The 21,384-nt window shown below is 40.2% G+C and overlaps 1 protein-coding gene across 1 annotated transcript in view; it reads right to left on the bottom strand.

Moving 5' to 3' along the window:
* The window catches only part of snx7 (sorting nexin 7), a 68,246-nt gene that overhangs the window by 31,037 nt on the left and 15,825 nt on the right, over positions 1-21,384 (bottom strand). Inside the window, exon 2 of the mRNA XM_073062743.1 lies at positions 11,102-11,284. Coding sequence (XP_072918844.1) covers positions 11,102-11,284 — 183 coding nt within the window. The remainder of the gene's footprint in view (positions 1-11,101; positions 11,285-21,384) is intronic.

Below are 21,384 nucleotides of genomic sequence, written 5' to 3'. Positions count from 1 at the left end.
TGTACATTCTCAAACCAAAAGCCGTGGATGAACGAGGAAGTTCACCATCTGCTGAGGGCCAGATTTGTGGCACTTAAGTCTCGTGACCCAGATCTATACAAGAAAAACAGGTATGGCTTGGAAGGCTATTTCAACAGCAAAGAAACAACATCGAATGAAGTTGGAGGTGACATCGGATGCATGATAGGGTTTGCAGGACATTACTTTCTACAAAGCTAAACCCGTTAGCATGGATTGCAGAGATGCTTCACTACCAGATGAGCTAAATGCCTTCTAAGCCTGCTTTGAAAGAGAAAACATAACTACAGCTCTGAATATCCCTGCTGCTCCCAAGTGTCCCTGTGATCGCTATCTCGGAGGCTGATGTCAGGCTGTCTTTAAGGAGGATAAACCCTTGCAAGGCGGGAGGCCTCAATGGAGTACCTGGTAAGGCTCTGAAAACTTGTGCCAACCAACTGATGGGAGTATTCAAGGATATTTTCAATGCTAACTGCTGGGGTCGGAAGTTCCCACCTGGTTCAAAAAGACAACAATTATACCAGTACCTTAATGACTATCGCCCAGTAGCACTCATATCTATGGTGATGTAATGATTTGAGAGGTTGGTTATGGCTAGAATCAACTTTTGCCTCAGCAAGGACCTGGATCCACTGCAATTTGCCTACTGCCGCATTATAAACACCTATGTCAGGATGCTGGTTATAGCTCAGCATTCAACGCAATCATTCCCACAGCCCTGATTGATAAACTACAGAACCTGGGCCTCTGTACCTCCCTCTGCAATTGGATCCTCAACTTCCTAACCAGAAGACAACAATTCATGCGGATTGCTTATATCTCATCCTCACTGACTCGAGCACACCTCAGGAGTGTGTGCTTAGCCAACTACTCTCCTCCCTCTATACCCATGACTGTGTGGCTAGGTATGGATTAAATACCATCACTAAATTTGCTGATGATACAACCATTGCTGGTAAGATCTCAGCTGGAGATGAGAAAGCGTACAGGAGCGAGATATACCAGCTAGTTGAGTGGTGTCACAGCAACAACCTCGCACAGTGACAGTAAGGTAAAAGAGCTGACTATAGACTTCATGGAGGGTAAGACAACAGAACATGAACTAATTCCCAGAGGAATCAGAAGTGAAGTGAGTGAGCAATTTCAGGTTCCTGTGTATCAAGATCTCTGAGGATCTAACATGGTTCCAACATATTGATGCAGCCATACAGAAATCAAGACAGCAGCTATATTTCATTAGGAGTTTGTGGAGATGTGGTTTGTCATCTAAAACATTTGAAAACTTCTATAGATGTAACATGGAAAACATTCTGACAGACTGCATCACTGTCTAGTATGGGGGTGGGGGGGGGGGCCCTACTGCACAGGACCGAAAGAAGCTACAGAAAGTTGTAAAATGAATCAGCTCCATCTTGAGTACTAGCCTCAGTAGTATCCAAGACATCTTGAAGGAGTGGTGCCTCAGAAGGACAGCATCCATTATTGAGGACCTCCATTACGCAGGACATAGATAGATAGATAGATAGATAGATACTTTATTCATCCCCATGGGGAAATTCAACATTTTTTCCAATGTCCCATACACTTGTTGTACATACAATACTTAACTCAGTAATAATATGATATGCATCTAAATCACTAACTCAAAAAGCATTAATAATAGCTTTAAAAAAAAAAGTTCTTAAGTCCTGGCAGTTGAATTGTAAAGCCTAATGGCATTGGGGAGTATTGACCTCTTCATCCTGTCTGAGGAGCATTGCATCGACAGTAACCTGTCGCTGAAACTGCTTCTCTGTCTCTGGATGGTGCTATGTAGAGGATGTTCAGGGTTTTCCATAATTGACCGTAGCCTACTCAGCGCCCTTCGCTCAGCTACCGATGTTAAACTCTCCAGTACTTTGCCCACGACAGAGCCCGCCTTCCTTATCAGCTTATTAAGACGTGAGGCGTCCTTCTTCTTAATGCTTCCTCCCCAACACGCCACCACAAAGAAGAGGGCGCTCTCAACAACTTTCTCACTGGTACCATCAGGTAGGAGGTACAGAAACCTGAAAGCACACACTCAGTGATTCAGGACAGCTTCTTCTCTTCTGCCATCCAATTCCTAAATGGACATTGAACCCATGAACACTAACTCACTTTAAAAAAAATATTTCATTTTGCACTATTTTAATATATTTAATATACATATATACTTAATGTAATTGATTAACTTAGTTATTTTTTATTTCTATATTATCATGTATTATATTATACTGCTGCTAAGTTAAGAAATTTCATGACACATGCTGGTGATAACAAACCTGATTTTGATCAAGTTGAAATTCATTGTCATTTCAACCGCAGACATGTATACCGCCACATAAAACAACATTTCTCCAGGTTAAGGTGCAAAACACAGTGTGCATAACTCACACAACACAAAGTAATATTACAAATAAATTAATAATAGATGCCGTTACATCACAAGTTAAAAAGTGAACAGTATAATGTTACTGGCGCTTCATTATGTGGTGAAAAGTAGTACTCTCACACCTCTTCATTAAGATCTCAAACATTTATCAATCGCGTATCCTTTCAAAATTCAATTATCAACACATTTTGCACATTGTCAACAACTCTGAGCCCTCAAGCTGATAAATGCAAAAACTTAAATTCATTTGTTGTTTTTTTTATAATTACAGCTCTAAGTTGCTGATCCTTTACTTTTGGACCAAAGCCCAACACCAGACCTGAGATATATCACCTCTGAGTCTACCCCGTGAAACGCTATCAATATTTCTATGCTTCAATATGACCGCTCATTCTTCTAAACTCTAAAAAGCTCTAGACGCAACCCGTTTAATCTCTCCTACCAGGACAGGAATGGCAAGCCTATGACACCCGCAAAAATTTTGTTGGCACACAGCTGTACTGTCTCTCGATCCTTTCCCCCTTAAAATTATGTAATGATTCTGTTTACTATCAAATAAAGCAGCAAATGATTTTTTAAAACAACCCGAGATCAGTGAGATGTTTTCACAGGAAGTATCTCATGCTGGCTTATCGACAGCTAGACAGTTGCAATAACGCATGACATTAGTTGATATGTTGTGAAATCCTCAGTGCTGGCATACAGCATCAGTATTTTGATAGAAAACAGTCGGGCCAGTTGGCATTGGCTTCACTCTGCTTATATTTTTTCTTGTTGTTTGTGAGTGAACACTGGATATTCAGTGATAATAACAGTAAATACCGTATGCAGTATAGCTCCTCTATGAATATTCACGTGAGTCATTGTTTTCAGTGATGAACTTGGTCAAGTCTAATTATAGGAGTAGAGTAACTAATGAAATGTGCATAACTCTCAATCAAATACAAGCCAGATACAAAATATTTGTCATCGTTAGTGCAACAACAAGAGCTTCACGAAGGGCAAAGTGTTTATTTTCCTTTCCCTGATCTTTCATAAATATGCACCAAACATTGATATTTCAAATGTTATGAGGTACATTAAAATACTATTTATAAATGATGTTATCTTCAATTGTCTTTTCAAAAGATTAATAAACACTTTTGGTCAGGATTTCTAAAATGCTTCATTTATTTCAATGTCTGTTACACATAAATAACTAACAGGACTCATCCTTTTCTTTCGAAAGTCCATAATTATTGTTACCAATTCATTAATTAATGATAATCTCTGTTCAAAATTACCAAGACTGTGAGAGAATGTTTCAGAAAGTCATTGCCAATTAGGACACCCGCTCGGCACTCCTGTCCCAGGATAATCAACAAACATTTCATTCCATCCCAGTAAACAAACTGGTGAACCTTCACTGAAATCCTTTTATTATGTATACCCCTCTTAATTTCAGCTGCAGGCCCTTTGTTACTATGTTTTTCTAGATCGCTGTGTAATAATCTAATTATGAATTGAGTAAAACATTTTTGGTGATTCAGATGAATTTACTATTTCTCAAACAATCCTTCAATTCAAAATGATAAATATAATCCATAATTTGTTACAATGAAGATTCTCAGAATATTCTTGCACTTGTAGTTACCCCAGCAAACTAGATTAATAAAAAAAATTATCCTCAGCAACTTCATTCACTCCATCATTAAGACTGAAATTTGAACTTTGAAACTATATTTGAAAGTTGTTGATAGTCACTGTTTCTTGAACAGCTAGAGTCCATGAAGATATTGCCATGCTCTAAATACCATTACAGGCTGACTCATTTCTCCACCATCTAGATCAACAGCACCAGATTACCTCATCTTTATTCAGCAATGAAATATTAAACTCTTTGCATTTATCTTCATTCTTACAACCTAATTCCCATTTTTGATCAAAATTTCTAGTTGGCATATCTCAATGACAACTTTCATTTTGTTTATTTTGCCTACTGTTTTGACAGTTCTATCCTATAAATCAGGAAAAAAAAATCAGTATTAAAATTCCATTGTTTTACTCAACCAGATTGCTCAATTCATTTTTATTCCACAATCAGACTCTGAAAATAAATTTCAATTGCAGATTTTCACTATAAAGACAAAGCTCTGGGTTGCTCAGGACAATGTGACCAAAAACTTAAATCACAGATACTCTCTCCATTTTGATATGCAATAAAATCATTTAGCTAGAATAACTATTTTATTTGACAATTCTTTCCCAGAGTTTGATTTCAGTATTTGAATTCCACAACACCTTACTAGCAATTTTCAAACTATATTTAATATTTACATGTAACAGCTTTTAATTGCTTTCAGGAGTCTCAACTGTAATGCAGTTGGTTCATGTTCTTTATCAAGTGGAAAATATCTACTTTTGAGAATATAGAATTTTCATGAAGATTCTATATCAGTGGCGTAGATCAAGTGGATAGCTAGAGACTTTTGCCTAGGGCAGAAATGGCTCATATAAGAGGCCATAATTTTAAGGTGATTGGAAGAAAGTATAGGGGAATGTCAGATGCAAGTTTTTCACACAGAGGTGAATGTGCAGAATGCCCTGCCACGGGTGGTGGTAGTAGCAGATACATTAGGGACATTTAAGAAACTCTTAGATAGGCACATGAATGATAGAAAAATAGAGGGCTATGTAGGAGGGAAGAGTTCGACTGAGCATAGAGTAGGCTGTAAGATCAGTACAACATTGTGGGCCAAAGTCCTGTAGTGTTCTGTAATTACTTATATTCTATACTTCCAAAACAGTGGGGTTACTGCATATCTTTCCAGGTCTTGACACAAGGCATTTTTCAATGTTTGTCATCCCTTCAGTAAAAATAATTAAACTTAAATTTTATTCACATAAACTTGCAAAGATAATTGTACACATTTTCATTTAGCCAAAGTTCAAAGTAAATTTATTATCAAAATACAAACATACATATATATACATACACGCATAAAATGTATATATAGCTAGGGTGCCTAAGACTTCTGCACTGTTCTTTAGTAATTTTATGTATTGCACTATAATGTGACCACAAAAAAAGTCATAACATTTCTCAGTGATAATAAACCTGATTCTGATGTGTGTCTTTATTATGGACTGAGAGTGAGAAGGGAGGAGAAAACACCAGAGAGGCATTCTGTAATGATCAATAAACCAATTGTTTGAAATCAAATGACCTTGCCCTGTGTCTCAGGGCTGGATATGTCTGCATCCACACCATCCTGGCAATCTTCCTTTGCCACCTGTCCCATACCCCTCCTGCACTCCACCCTCACCTTTCAAAACATCCTTTAATCTCACCTGATTTACAAATTCGCTCTCCATTCCACATTGACAAATATAGAATTGTGTAAAAGTCCTGGGCACCTTAGCTCTATATATATATACACACACCCACGACTTTTGCACAGTATTGTACATGTCACCATACACAACCCTGAGATTCACTTTCTTGAGGGCATACTCAGTAAATCCACAAACCATTACAGAATCACTGAAAAACTGTACCCATCAGGTGGACGAGCAACCAATAGGCAAAAGACAACAAATCATCGAAGTACAAAAGAGAAAAAAAAATCATAAATAAGCAATAAATATGGATATGAAACCAGCAAGTTTTTTTTACCAAACGCTTAAAGAACTTGATGGTAGCCATATCAGAAGTAATTGTACTTCTTCCTAACATTATTATTTATTCTAAAGACATTATTGTCTCAAATCAGATATTGTTTCTATATTAGCTTTAAGTGTACAAATTCATACATTCACCAAACAAGTTCATTTATAAACTGTATTTGAGACAAACTTTTTATCAAAATGATGTATTGCTAGACTTTCAAAATTGCTCATAAATGAGTATATGGAAATAAATAGAGTAAAATGAATGTTAAGATGAAATACCAGACAAACTTAGTATTTTAAATTGTGTATGAAATTCAAATCTAAGGGAATGATAATGTGTAAAATTCAGTTTTCCAGGACAGAGAGAATAGTAGAAATGTCATGGCATAGGACATCAAGTCCATCAAGAGCATTTTAACATCCTAGATAGATAGATAGATAGATACTTTATTCATCCCCATGGGGAAATTCAACTTTTTTCCAATGTCCCATACACTTGTTGTAGCAAAACTAATTACATACAATACTTAACTCAGTAAAAAATATGATATGCATCTAAATCACTATCTCAAAAAGCATTAATAATAGCTTTTAAAAAGTTCTTAAGTCCTGGCGGTAGAATTGTAAAGCCTAATGGCATTGGGGAGTATTGACCTCTTCATCCTGTCTGAGGAGCATTGCATCGATAGTAACCTGTCGCTGAAACTGCTTCTCTGTCTCTGGATGGTGCTATGTAGAGGATGTTCAGAGTTATCCATAATTGACCGTAGCCTACTCAGCACCCTTCGCTCAGCTACCGATGTTAAACTCTCCAGTACTTTGCCCACGACAGAGCCCGCCTTCCTTACCAGCTTATTAAGACGTGAGGCGTCCCTCTTCTTAATGCTTCCTCCCCAACACGCCACCACAAAGAAGAGGGCGCTCTCCACAACTGACCTATAGAACATCTTCAGCATCTCACTACAGACATTGAATGACGCCAACCTTCTAAGGAAGTACAGTCGACTCTGTGCCTTCCTGCACAAGGCATCTGTGTTGGCAGTCCAGTCTAGCTTCTCGTCTAACTGTACTCCCAGATACTTGTAGGTCTTAACCTGCTCCACACATTCTCCATTAATGATCACTGGCTCCATATGAGGCCTAGATCTCCTAAAGTCCACCACCATCTCCTTGGTCTGCAGCCCATTCTTCCTTTACTATTTAAAATGTTTATCCAAATCCCTTTTGAAAGCTTGTTGTCTGTTTTTGGAGTTAAGTCATAGCAAATTTCAGAGCAACCTTACTGCTACATAATAAGCATCTTCTCCTTACTCCCCATTCTACACCCCCCCCATTCTGTTTTTGAACTATGTTTCATCCTTTGCATTACTTCTGTGCCTCTGACCTACTTTAAATTGATAGGTCATCTGAAATCCTTGTTCTTTCTTTCCACCCAACCAACACACCAAGTTCTCAATTAAATTTCCTCTAAGATTTTGTTCCAAGATCTCTGTGCAGTAACTTGTATCCTTGGTTAATTTCAACTGGTGTCGACTTTCTCTCTTTCCCTCTCTCTCTCTCAGCAGTTCCTCCCTAACCTCACACTACATATGAAGTCTATCTATGTTCAAAGCCAACATCCTGATCAACACTCCACTTGGGCTTGCTATTTTCATTACTGAAAGAATTTTCTTTCATTCTTTTACACCACCCATAGTCATCGCCAAAATATATTTCTTCCAACCAGTCTACCTCTGGATCTTAAAAAAAACTATCTGTAATTCTTTCAAATTCCCATTTAGAATAAAGCCAGAAAATGTTAGAAACAGGTTCTGCTGAGGGGTAATCTGCAACATTAAATCTTTCTTCCCGTCAACGCTGCCTGACCTACTGAGTAGGTGTCAGTTTTTGCTTTTCTTTCAAAAATTCAGCATTGAGTAGCTCCCCATCTACTTAGATCTGGCTCGATCATCATGTCAGCAATCTAATAATACCATCTTTCAAATCTCTCAATTCCCAGAGAACATCAAGCATTAAAATCCAGTTACATTTCATGTAACAAAGCATAACATTTTCAGGGATTGTGCTTCAGAAACAGTGAATTAGTTTGTAAATACCTCAGGTTCTCCTCAGTTCACTGATTTCTGCAAATTTCAAGAGATGATTATAACAGCACACCCTGCAAAGCAGGAAACCATCAACAGCAACCCAATATTTACATCTTAGCTGTATGAGTGCATATACCACAAGATGCTGCCAGATTTCTTCCATTATAAAAAGACAAGTACCAATAGCCTCAATTGATTGCAAATTGCATGAAAAGTTCTTATAATACAGGAAAGAATACATTACTTGTGCAAAACTATTTTCATTATGATTAATAACACTGATCTCAGACACCAAATAGAGCAGCCTGTTGCTCAATTTTCATCAAGACTCAACTAGACAAAATTTAGAGTTTTATTATTCTGAATCTTTTAGTAGTTAAAAGGGAGTGAGGAATTTAATTTGCAAATTGAATGCGTATAATGGAGTCATTACATAAATTTCTATAAATCAGACTATCTAAGATACTCTACTTGACAAGAAAAAAAAATTGAAATAGGACTGGAGTCATAAAAGTAATAGACTTCCATCAGATTGTGAACCAAATTGGTATACTTAGTTGTCTATTCCTACCCCATAGCAAAAGGTATATTAAAATACATGCTACACAAAAATTTCATCTGAAATTTTGTTAGATTAAGTTAATTTTAAAAGTTGAAAATATTAATTTAGCTTTTAGATTAAATATTACTAATTTAAATATTTACAAATTACGATATAATTTTTAAACAAAATTGCACATTAGTACAATTCATTTATTGAGATACAGCATGAAGTCAGCCCTTCCAGGCTGCATCGTTTAACAATCCCCCAATTTAATCCTAGTCTAATCATGGGATAATTTACAATGACCAATTAACCAACAGTCTTAAATTTATATCAATTTTATGATACCATTTCACCTAAATGAAGCACATCTTACACTTCATTTACCTGCACTGCATTTTTCATTCTGCATTGTTATTGGCAAACTTAATTCTAGCTCAATGCAAGCTATAAGAACTTGATCTGTTTAATCAGTATGCAAAACAAGCTTGTCACTGTGTCTCCACACATGTGACAATAATAAACTAATATCAATGAGCAATGGAGAGCCAGGGAATCTAAACAGAATCACTCCTAAACTGCTCTATCATTTAAAGTTATTTTTAAGTAAATATTTAAGCAACATTATGTAAAGATTTAGTAACCTAGAGATTTTACACATTCAATATCTACTAAAGTATTGTACCTAATAGGCCAATTATACCAATGAAAAGCGTTCAGTTATAACAACTTAACGACTAACCTGGGTTATAGCAAAAGCATGCTAAAGAAAAGTCCTGATTACAATCACTAACAACTGGCTGTTATGAAAATTGCCCAACACATCCCATGACAAAAATTATGAAGAATTAAAATTTGACTATGAGAATTCACGTTTGGTAGTGGTACATCCCTGAACAAAAACACCATGGAATACTGAAACATGTGCTGAGCTTTGGAACTGTATGTTCTGTCATTACAGGTAGTCCCCGAGTTACGAACGTCCGACTTAGGGACAACTCGTACTTATGAACAGAGGAAGAAGAACGCTGTCCACCATTATAAAACAGATCACGACACCGTCCGCCATTTTAAGTCGGATCGCAACGCCATCCGCCATTTTAAGCCGTTGCCGTTGACACTGTGTTGAGTGTTTAACTTTGTATTTGGCTTAAATTTTTCTTAGTAAGATTCACCCTGACCCCCCCCCCCCCCCACCCCCCATTGTGGTCGGCTGGTGGTGCAGTGAGATCAGCGCCGGGCTGGAGAACGGAGGTTTCCGAGTTCGATCCAATGACAAACCGCTCCCGTGCTGGGTTGATGTCGAGTTCGCAACTCGACCTCGTTTAAAAAAAAAACACTGCCACCTCCAGTTTAAATTCCCACGCGGAATATTGTGGATGATCAAATACCCAAACCCAGCAAAGCCCCCACTTGTCCCATTTAGCTTATCTCAGTGCAGTGGTCCTTAGGACCCAGCGGACCTCGGGAGCCGGCAGAGGTCGGGACCCGCTGCCTGCAGTGTTTCTGCTCCACTGACGGGAAGCGATCGCGATTGGAAATAATAAAGTGTTTGGAAAGAGGTGAAACACCATTGGTCATTAGAAAAGAGTTAGGCTACAGTCGGTCAACAATCAGAACAATTTTAAAGGATAAAGTGAGAATAATGGAGCGTGTGAATGGCCCTGCCCCAATGAAAGCTACAATTATTACTCAGCAACGCAGTGGCTTAATTATTGGAATACGTACGTTTCCTTAAGTGTTTTATATGCATAGAAAGGTAAAATATATACTATATACTAAGACAAACATTTGACTAATTGACACTAAATAATACCGGATGTACTTGTTCCAATTTACGTACAAATCTGACTTAAAGACGGACTCAGGAATGGAACTCGTACATAACCCGGGGACTGCCTGTATTTATAAGGTATCTCCTCATTCAACATATTGCTCACAAATTACTTACATCAAAGGTTTCAAAGGTACATTTAATGTCAGAGAAATGTATACAATATACCTCCTGAAACGCTGTTTCTTCGCAACCATCCACGAAAACACAGGAGTGCCCCAAAGAATGAATGACATTTAAATGTTAGAACCCCAAAAGTGCCCCCCCAGCTCCCCTCCCTCCCATGCCTAAGTGGCAGCAAGCAATAATCTCCTCTTCCCCCACCAGCAAAAAAAACAATCAGTACCCGCCACCGAGCACTCGAGGGTGAGCAAAGCAACAGCAAAGACACAGACTTGCAGTACCCCAAAGACTACGTATTCACCCAGTATTCAACATACCACAGGTTCTCTCTCTCCCTTGCATCTTCATTTTAGAACAAAATATTAACATGAGTAAATTGTCAGTTTACTAAATTCAATACTGGAACCACAAACACTTGTAATTAATTTTACCTTCGTAATAACTCTGTAAGTATAAAAATTATCAAATGAAGTGGAATGAATCTCTGGATCATCAACTGTGACAAAAAGATCTTTGTTGTCTGGTTCATCTTCCAAAGTGTGCTGATTAATCATGGAGGAAGGCGAAGTGGGCATGGAGATATTGAAAGAACTGGCATCACTGGAAGTAGGATCCTGTTGGAAGACAAATCACAATAGTTACCGCATTTTCAAAAGACCCATTGCCGTGAAAAAACATAAGCAGCTTTTACATGGACCAAGCCACATGCAGAACTGTTTTCAATCCAGTCATATCTTATCAAATATTATTCTTCAACATTCATATAATAAGCTATTTTTGGTTATGCATTTTGAATTTAGTTTTACAACTGAAACTTCTCTTTTTAATTATTATTCAATGCAGTTACTCATGTCTTGAGAAGTTATGTATGTTGTGGGAGGGATACTTAGTCCAATTATACTCAGAAGAACAAATTTATTTTAGTACTTCATTTTCACAATAGAATGTGATCATGGTCTCTTATCCTCTATCAGATTTTTCATTCAGCCCTCTGCCTTCCTTTCCTATAACCTCTCAGCTTCTCACGGTATTCCCTTCCCTCCCACAACCGCCACACATTTCTGTATGCTCTCTTCTCACCTGGATTCACCCGTCACTTACTAGCTCTTGCTTTTCCCCCCTACTCTTTTATTCTGCCCAAAACATCATCTGGTCATTCCCTTCACAGACGCTACCTGACCCGCTAAGTTCTGCCAGCATTTTGTATATATAGATAATGAGGAAACAGGTAGGCTGCAGAAGGACTTATTAACAAATTAAGAGAATGGGAAAGGGAGTGGCAAATGAAGTACAATGCTAGAAAATGCATAGTCATGCACTTTGGTAGTAGAAATGAATGTGTAGACTATTTTCTAAATGGGGAGAAAATCCAAAAATCTGAGATGCAAAGGGACTTGGGAGTCCTTGTGCAGAACACCTAAAGTTTAACTTGCAGGTTGAGTCGGTGGTGAGGAAGGCAAATGCAATGTTAGCATTCATTTCAAGAGGTTTTGAATACAAGAGCAGAGATGTGATGCTGAGGCTTTATAGGGCACTGCTGAGGCCTCACCATGAGTATTGTGAACAGTTTTGGGCTCTTCATCTAAGAAAAGATGTGCTGGCATTGGACAGGGTTCAGAGGACATTCACAAGGATGATTCCAGGAATAAAAGGGTTATCATACGAGGAACGTTTAATGGCTCTGTACTCGCTAAAATTTAGAAGCATGAGGGGGAATCTCATTGAAACCTTTCGAATGTTGAAAGGCCTGGACAGAGCAGATGTGGAAAGGATCTAGGACAAGGCACAGCCTCAGGATAAAGGGGCATCCATTTAAAACAGATAAATTTCTTTAGCCAGAGAGTAATGAATTTGTGGACTTTATTACCACAGGCAGTTGTGGAGGCTAGGTCATTGGGTATATTTAAGGCAAAGCTTGATCGGTCCTTGATTGGACACGACATCAAAGGTTACAGTGTGAAGGCAGGGAGTGGGGCTGAGGAGGGGAAGGAAAAGATCAGCTATGACTGAATGGCAGAGTAGACTTGATGGGCCAAAAAGCCTAATCTTGCTCCCATATCTTATGGACTTTTTTTAGTAATTTGTAGGAAATTGCTGTACACAAACCGTTCTGTGCTCATTATAATAATGCTACATTTCAAAAGTAGTTCATTAACTGTTAAGTGAGAAAACTTAGGAAAATGATGAGAATTATAAATGCAATAATTTGCTCCTTCTTGAAACCCTTGCAGCAACATCTTCCCCTTTCCTATTCACAATGATAAAGTTGCTTTATTGTCACATACAGCTTGAAAAAGATGTAATTCAGGAACATAACGCCATCGCAGCGTAGCGGTAAGCTCAAACTTATTACCGCTAGGGGTGAAGTTCAGAGTTCAATTCTAGTGTCACCTGTGACCTTATGACTTTCTCCCCGTGACCAAGTCGCTTTCTTCCTATAGTCCAAAGACATACCAGTTACCAGGTTAATTGGTCATTATAAACTGTCCAGTGATTAGACTGAGGTTAAATAGGTGGGTTGCTGGGTGACATGGCTCATTGGGCCAGAAGGGTCTGTTCTGCACTGTACCTTTGAATACATAAAACAAGCATCAGTGCACTGCAGATTATGCAAAAGCCTAAAGATGGAACAATCCTACCTATGGAGAAAATACCAATTTTGCCCACCTCTCCAGAACACTACTATTTGTCAAGGTGTTAACAGTACACAAAGTTTAAAAAAAACATTTTCTTGTAGTATAGTTTTGAAATTTTTGGTTTGTTTTATTACCCATTTTATTCCTGCCCAATTCTTTGCTTACTTGTAATAACATATGTAACAACATACGACTATCCTGATAACTTACTTTTCCAAAACTCTTAAGTTTCAATTAAAACTATTATTTTATTTGTATCATTAAAAACTGCAGAATAAATCACCTCACTAATTATTTGGGTGTACGTACATCACTATCATAGTTGAAGAAAGTAGGCATATGGCAGTTGATTTTTTAGTAAGAGTCCATGTTAGTGAAAAATTCCACGAATTTGGTTACATAAATCTCAAGTCTCAGGAGTTCCTGGATTTATTAACCCAGCATGTATTGAATTGCAGTGAACATGCAAACTTACAGTGCTTATGATAAAAAAAAGGAATTCTTAAAAGTCTGAAAAATTTCTCAAAATTTTTAAAAGCAAAGATCATAGTTACTGGTCCTCACCAACCACCTTCTGGTTAAAATATGTATCTAATAAATATGAATACCTCAACTTATAAATGGCTGCACGTGGCACATTTCATTACAAAAAATGGCTCAATGCAAAGAAATCCTCGTTTCTGAAATCTATGCATTTAAAAAAATTGTATCATTAATCAACTTTAACAGTTTCCAGTACAGAACCTCAAAAATTTCATCACAATGGTTAATTAGCTCCTCCCAGCACCTTGAGGCACATCGTGAGGCAACCTTGCTGTCTCTTTAGCGTTTATTGGTTTTTTACATGGCCGAATTGTTAGCTCAACGTTCAACCCAGCACGGATGGAAAGTGTGTAAGGAGTCGGCCGGGTTCGAACCCAGGACCACTTGCCTCAAAGTCTGGTGCAGATGCCACTACATCACCAGCTGGCTTATTATGTCAATAGGTGATTCACAAAACGTGGAGGAAATCATCTACCTGTCATAAAGTCTTACAGCATGGAAATAGACCTTTTGGCCCATTACATCAATGCCAATACTTATACTAATCTCATTTACCTGAACTTGGTTCTCAGTCTATATTTGGCAATTCAACTGGCCATTGAGATGTTACCTAAACGTTGACTAAATACTTCCTTTCATCACCTCGCAGGTAGTGTGTTCCAGATTGTAACCATTCTTTGGTTGTAAAGATTCTTCCTCAGATCCCCTGTGCACACTCACCATAAACCCATACCCTCTGGTCTTAAAACAACACTACCATTGAAAAGAGTCTCTGATTATACATGTTGATCAGGTCACCCTTCAGCCTGTTCTGCTCCAGTGAAGCAAATACAGCCCTTTCTGTCTTCTCTCAACATATAATTAAAACATTCCATTATTGTCAGCTTCCCTGTAGGACCAGCTCAAAAAAAGTCTCCTGGAGGTCTTATAAAAACTCCACCCAGTCTCATTTTTTCACAAAGTAAATACTGAAGAAGCTAAAATCTCCATGCTATTATAAAGATTTATTCTGAACTGCTCTATAGGTTGCCTTCTCCGTCACCTACTGACTTGGGAGGCCTGTATTATAATCCATGCAAAGCAATTGCCCCCATTTCTGAGCTCCGTCCACATGGCCTCATTTGTAGAACCTTCAAAGATATCCTTATGGCAGTGATGATCTCACTAACCAATAATGAACACCTCCTCCTCTTTTATATTCCCTATTGTGCCTGAACCTTCGGGACCCTGAAGGGTTACGTTGTCAGTCTTCAGGCAAAATGTCTGATTATTTTCTACTCTATTTGCATTGTCTGTAACTTCTATTTTACCAAAGTAATTGATACTTCTGTATCAATTGTTATCCCTGCAAATATCAAAGACACATCTCAAAGCAAAGGTCAAACTTTATCTAATGCAGACTCAGGAAAGGGACAGTAGCATAGCACTATTACAGTGCCAGTGACCTGGGTTTGATTCTGCTGCTGTTTACAAGGAGTTTGTACATTCTCCCTGTGACTGAGTTTTACTCCAGGCAATCCAGTTTCCCCCACATTCCAAAGACATGTGGGTTAGTCGGTTAATTAGTCACATGGGTGTAATTAGGGAGTAAGAGGTCGTGGGCTGTATCTCTTAGGGCAGCGTAGTGCTTAGCACAACGCTTTACAGTACCAGCGACTGAGTTCAATTCCCGGCACTGACTCGAAGAAGTTTGTACGTACTCCCCGTGACTGTGTGGGTTTCCTCCCACAATTCATAGACATACCAGTTGGTAGGTTAACTGATTATTGTAAATTGTCCCAAGATTAGGCCAAGGTTAAACGGGAGGTGAGGGATAGCTAGGTGGTGTGGCTTGAAGAGCCTGTTTCACACTGTATCTCAATTAATAAATAAAACAGAATTCTTCAGAGCAGCTTCTCAACGTATATACCATTTTACAATTAAACTTCTGCATGTTTCACTCTCAATTCTATTTTTGAGTTTTCTGACTTGCAAACCACCTTTAATTTCTGCAAATGATTTAAATTAAATTCTATATAATATTGTTGCCCAGCTTTTGTAGCAGCAATCATTAAATAATGAGATTGAACCTTAGCAAATTCAGCAGGTGATTCAGAAGGACAAATATAAGATTTCAGTCTCAAAGTTAGCAATAGATTCCATGTGGAGAACTTGGCTGAGAATGCCAAGCACAGGAATTCAGTTGAAGCTGTAATGGTTTCCACTCTGAATTTCTTGGCATGATCATCAGTTTGAAAAGATTTTTTTTCTGAGCTATGATTAAACACAGGCAGTGCTGAATCAATACTAGCATTACTTTCACAGCTTTCTATTCAAGTTCTTTCTTCCCCCTCCTAAAACACCTTCAAGATTCTCTCTTCAAAATTCCGAAAGCACTGGATTCAGAAATCCCAAGAATTAATGCAAGTCTTTTCAACATGCAATCAATAGGCTATTCTTTCAAGCGAGTAATGTCTTTTCTTTTGAATACAGTAACTTAAAAAGTTAACTCTTTCGTTTTTCACAGATGCTGTCTGAAATGCTTAAGTTTCCAGCATTTCCATTTTATTTCAGATATCTTTGCATTTTTTTAAAATCCCATTATCGAAGATTCTCTCCTGTCATCTCTCTGCTCTAGAAAATAGAGGTCTAGTCTACTGAGTACCTTCTCATTCTCATTCTGCCATTCCAGACACCTATCTAGAGAATCTTTGCTTTCTTCAACTACACGTGATGAGACCAAATTTAAATGTAAATCACCGGATATGGCTTCATAATATCTGACTCAATTGCAGTATGGAATTTTCTACTGTAGTCAAATTCTCTTTCACTAAATGCCCACTACCATTTGCTTTTCTAACCGCTCTGTTGCACTACCATTAAAAACATTTCTGTCAAAGCTCACATTTTCAGCACTTTACACCATCTGCCATGATGGAGTCAGAGAAAGTGTGGGGGAGGGAAGGGAGGAATAAAAACACAAGGTGATAGATGGAACGGTGAAGGAGACAAGTAAAGGGTCGGGAAGTTGATTGGTGAAAGAGATACAGGGCTGGAGAAGGGGGAATCTAATAGGAGAGGACAGATAGGTTTCACCTATCACCTCATGTATCTCTCTGCTCTTGCCCCATCCTCTTACTTAGACTCATCTTTTTTCTCTAGTCCTGCTGAAGGATCTTGGCCCAAAACATTGACTGTATTCTTTTCCACAGATGCTGCCTGGCCTATTGAGTTCCTCTAGCATTTTGTGTGCGTTACTTGGATTTCCAGTATCTGCAGATTTTCTCGTTTGGATTACTTAGAATCCCACTCACTTAAGTCATCACCAGATCTGCAAATATTATTTGCTGTACTCAGCCAAATAGTCGATATAGGGGTGTCACTGTAGTGTAGCGGTTAGTGCGACGCTATTATAGCTCAAAGTTCAATTCTGGTCTTGGAAGGAGTTTGCATATTCTTCCCATTACCACACATCTCCTCCTGGTGCTTCAGTTTCCAAAGAAGTAACAGTTAGGAGGTTAATCAGTCATTGTAAACTGTTCTGCAATTAGACTAGTGTTAAATAGGCGGGTTGCTGGGCAGCACAGATCAATGGGTCAGTAGGCCTGTTTCGCACTTTATCTCTAAATAAAATGTCAACACTTAGGGCCCAAGTACTGAACATCATGACACTCTGCTGCTTTCAATCTGTCGACCTGAGCAGGAGCCATTTATTCCCACTGTTTTGTCAACCAATTCTCAAACAAACATATAACCCCCAAATTCATGTGCCCTAAATATATTCACCAACATCCTGTGTACATCTTCTAAGATGTCTGACTGATTAGTCAAATATGATTCCCTGTTTGCAAATCTAAGCTGAGTCAGCAAACTGTGATGGAAAATCCTTTTATCAATGATATGTTTGCAATTAAGATGAAAGTCTAACAGGTAAATCTCACCCTTGTTTCTACATCGTGGAGACACATTTGCTATCCTCTTAACAGTAGTCACGCAGGAGAGTTGCTGTACTGCAGCCATTTGTCTCCTGAACCATCTTCACTCACCTCAGTGCTGAAATGACTTCGCTGCTGCTTATTCACTTTCAGGGACTCTGCAGCTTATGCGCTATGTTGTTTCCTTATTTTTTCCTATTTGCATGACTTGTCCTCTTTTGCATATTAGAAGTTTGTCAGTCTTTGATTTTTTGTGGATTTTATTCTGTTTCCTTGTTTTGTGTATGCCTGCAAGATGAATCTCAAGGTTGTAAATGATATACACACTTTGATAATAAATTTGAACTTTGAACAGAGACCATTTCTGAATTTATAGAATTCTATACAGTGATAACTAGAGCATCAGCCACATCTTTCAAAACCCTGGGATGCAGATCAGCAAGTCCTTGTGATTTAGCAGGTTTGAGAATCATTTAATTCATCTAGCATTTTGTTTTACTAGTAATGATTACTCCTCTCTTCTATCTGGATTCTTAGTTCTCTAATACCTCCCAGAGCTTTGTATGCCTTCTCCATGAAGTACAGTATTTAATTCCTCAGCCATTTTCTTCCTCATTATAAATCTCCTATCTTTGTACGTGTTCATATTGCTGGCTACTTAAAAATCAAAACTATAGAAATATTTAAACTTTTTATTAAATACTCTTTCACTAGTTTTAAACAGTGACCCATTGCTCTAGATTAGTGGTCGCCAACCCGTCCATCACGATCGACTGGTCGATCTTTGAGACTTTCCCAGTAGATCCCGAAAAAAAAGAAAAATAAATACACAAATACTGTTGGGAGATTGTTTCCGGGTTGCTGGTTTTTCATTCCGTTTTTTCTGCCCAGTGCACATGCGTATAGCTCCCCTGCACTACACAGTGTAATTCATTGGTCCCCAACCACCGGGCTGCGAGGAAACGATATGAGTCAGCTGCACCTTTCCTCATTCCCTATCACACCCACTGTTAAACTTGAACCCATGTGAGGTCATCAGCTGCCTAAACGCAGTGACACACTCATGCCAGGGATCACTGGTTGGCCTCGGGTAACTGGCCAGCGGGAAGTGCCAATGCTACTGGCCTGGGTCGCGGACACCAAATGTTTACCACACCAAATGTTCGTGGGGAACCCAGTGCTAAAATATCTGCAGATGACCTAATTCGGGTTTCGTAAGTAGCAGAGCAGCTACCTCGATGCGATCTACTGAAACAAACTTTTGTCGGCTGATAGATCCTACAAGGGGGGGTGGGCGCGCGTCCTGTTGCACTCCTCGCTCGCTCTCTCTGGACTGCAACCGCCGCGACCCCGGCACAGGGACCTCTCCGACCAGTTGTACCTGGCCAAGGCGGTGGGTGGGCGGGAGGCTAGAGCTCGGGCCCGGAGGCTGTCTAATGAGGCAATGAAGCCCTTAAAACTGCTTCGGTACCTTGAGTCCAAGCACCCTGCACTTATAGACGAACCCACTGAGTTTTATTCCAGCGGAAAAAATGTGAGCAAGCAAGACAGAAGCTAAGCGCTGAGAGCTGCGAAAACTAAACTGCGGAATAGACTGAACATAAGGAACATGCTTCGAGTATCGCTATATTCCGGTTGTGTTTAACACCCCCCCCCCCCCCCGTCAGCTGGTCCGTGATGAAAAGAAGCGTGGGTACCCCTGGTATTTATGCATTATTTCTACTTCCGGGTTGTGGGGCTTTACTTCTGGTCTTTTCTGCCCCGGTGCGCATGCCTGTAACTAATTGATCTGGGGTCGATCTCGCCTTTCACTAAGGCCGAGGGAGGGGATCTTCGGTTTAAAAAGGTTGGTGACCACCACTCTAGATTCTCAGCATTCAGCATCCTCCGATGAAAAAACCATGCTTCAAACAAGACCAATCTGATTCAACTACACTCCAACAGATACAAATTTCTTTCTTTCTTTCTGTCTCACAAGGCACTTCACGCATTCGAATTATTAGTCTAATGAAGTTTCTCTGTACAATTTCAAATGCATTATCTTTTCTCAAATATGGTAATGTAGCGACTTGCTACACACAGAGCTAGAAATAACGACACACAGTCTGTAAGTTGCACTCCAGACTAGTTTATTCAAACTTCGCGGCACTGGCTTTTACGCAGTTCCATTACCACCCTCTCCGGGCAGACGTGACGTCAGAGGTGCATTACAAAAGTCTCTTCCCGCACGTGGGCTTTCTCCCCTTGCTGGTGAAGAAGGCGGCCCAGCACCATTGTGGGGCTGGCCTCTCTGCCGATGCACGCACCATTTTGTGAGCTGGTTCGCCTGCATAGAAAGTGGGTCACCACATAAACCCCTCCCCCTCAGAACAGGCGATACACCCCCCAATGTCCACAGTCTGGATCAGTCTCTGTTTGGGCAGTCTGCCTCTGCGCTACAGTGCCTGAACCTCGACCGGCTGCGCCAAGTCCACATGGGCCAGTTTGAGTTGGTCCACCATGAAAACTTCCTCTTTCCCCCCAATGTCCAGAACGTACGTGGACCCGTTGTTCCTGATCACCTTGAAGGGCCCCTCGTACAGCTGCTGCAGTGGTGCCCGGTGTGCACCCCTTCGTACAAATACAAACTTACAGTTCTGCAGGTCTTTGGGTATGCAGGTCAGGATCTGTCCGTGCTGTGAAGTCAGTACGGAGGCCAGGTTGCTAAGCCTTTCACATAGTCTGTCCAGGACTGCAGCGGGTTCTTCCTCTTGCCCCCTTGGGGCTGGTATGAACTCTCCTGGGACGACCAAGGACGCGCCATACACCAGCTCGGCCAACAAGGTGTGCAGATCCTCTTTGGGCATTGTGCAGATTCTGAGCAGGACCCAGGGAAGCTCGTCCACCCAGTTAGGCCCTTTCAGGCAGGCCACGAGAGCCGACTTCAAGTGACGGTGGAAGCGTTCCACCGGTCCGTTCGACTGTGGGTGGTAGGCAGTTGTGTGGTGTAGCTGCGTTCCCAACAGGCTAGCCACAGCCGACCACAGGCTGGAGGTGAACTGGGCGCCTCTGTCGGAGGTAATGTGGGTCGGTACCCCCGAAGCGTGCTACCCAGGTTGCAATCGGCACTCAAGCGCAGGAATCGGCGGTAATGTCGGTGAGCAGAACCACCTCTGGCCATCTCGTGAACCAGTCCAACATAGTTAGGAGGTACCACGCTCCTCGTGACACTGGCAGGGGCCCTGAGATATCCACACAAATGTGGTCGAACCTCTGGTGGGTGGGTTCAAACTGCTGCGGCAGGGCTTTAGTGTGCCACTGCACCTTGGCTGTTTGGCACCGCGTGCACGTTCTGGCCCATTCACTGACCTGTTTGTGAAGTCCGTGCCACACGAACTTGCTGGAGACCATTCGGACGGTTGTCCTGATGGTGTGCCAAGCCACGTATGGAGTTGAAAACTCGCCGCCACCAGGCTGCCAGGACGATGGGGCGAGGTTGGTCAGTAGCCACGTCGCACAAGAGGGTCATCTCACCTGGGCCTACGAGGAAGTCTCGCAGCTGCAAACCTGAGACTGCGGTCCTGTAGCTGGGCATCTTGTCGTCTGCTTGCTGCGCCTCTGCAGTGCTGCATAGTCCACCCC

Source organism: Hemitrygon akajei, chromosome 12 (genome assembly GCF_048418815.1).
Source record: "Hemitrygon akajei chromosome 12, sHemAka1.3, whole genome shotgun sequence".
Lineage (NCBI taxonomy): Eukaryota > Metazoa > Chordata > Chondrichthyes > Myliobatiformes > Dasyatidae > Hemitrygon > Hemitrygon akajei.
This window is presented reverse-complemented; position numbering and strand designations above follow the sequence as displayed.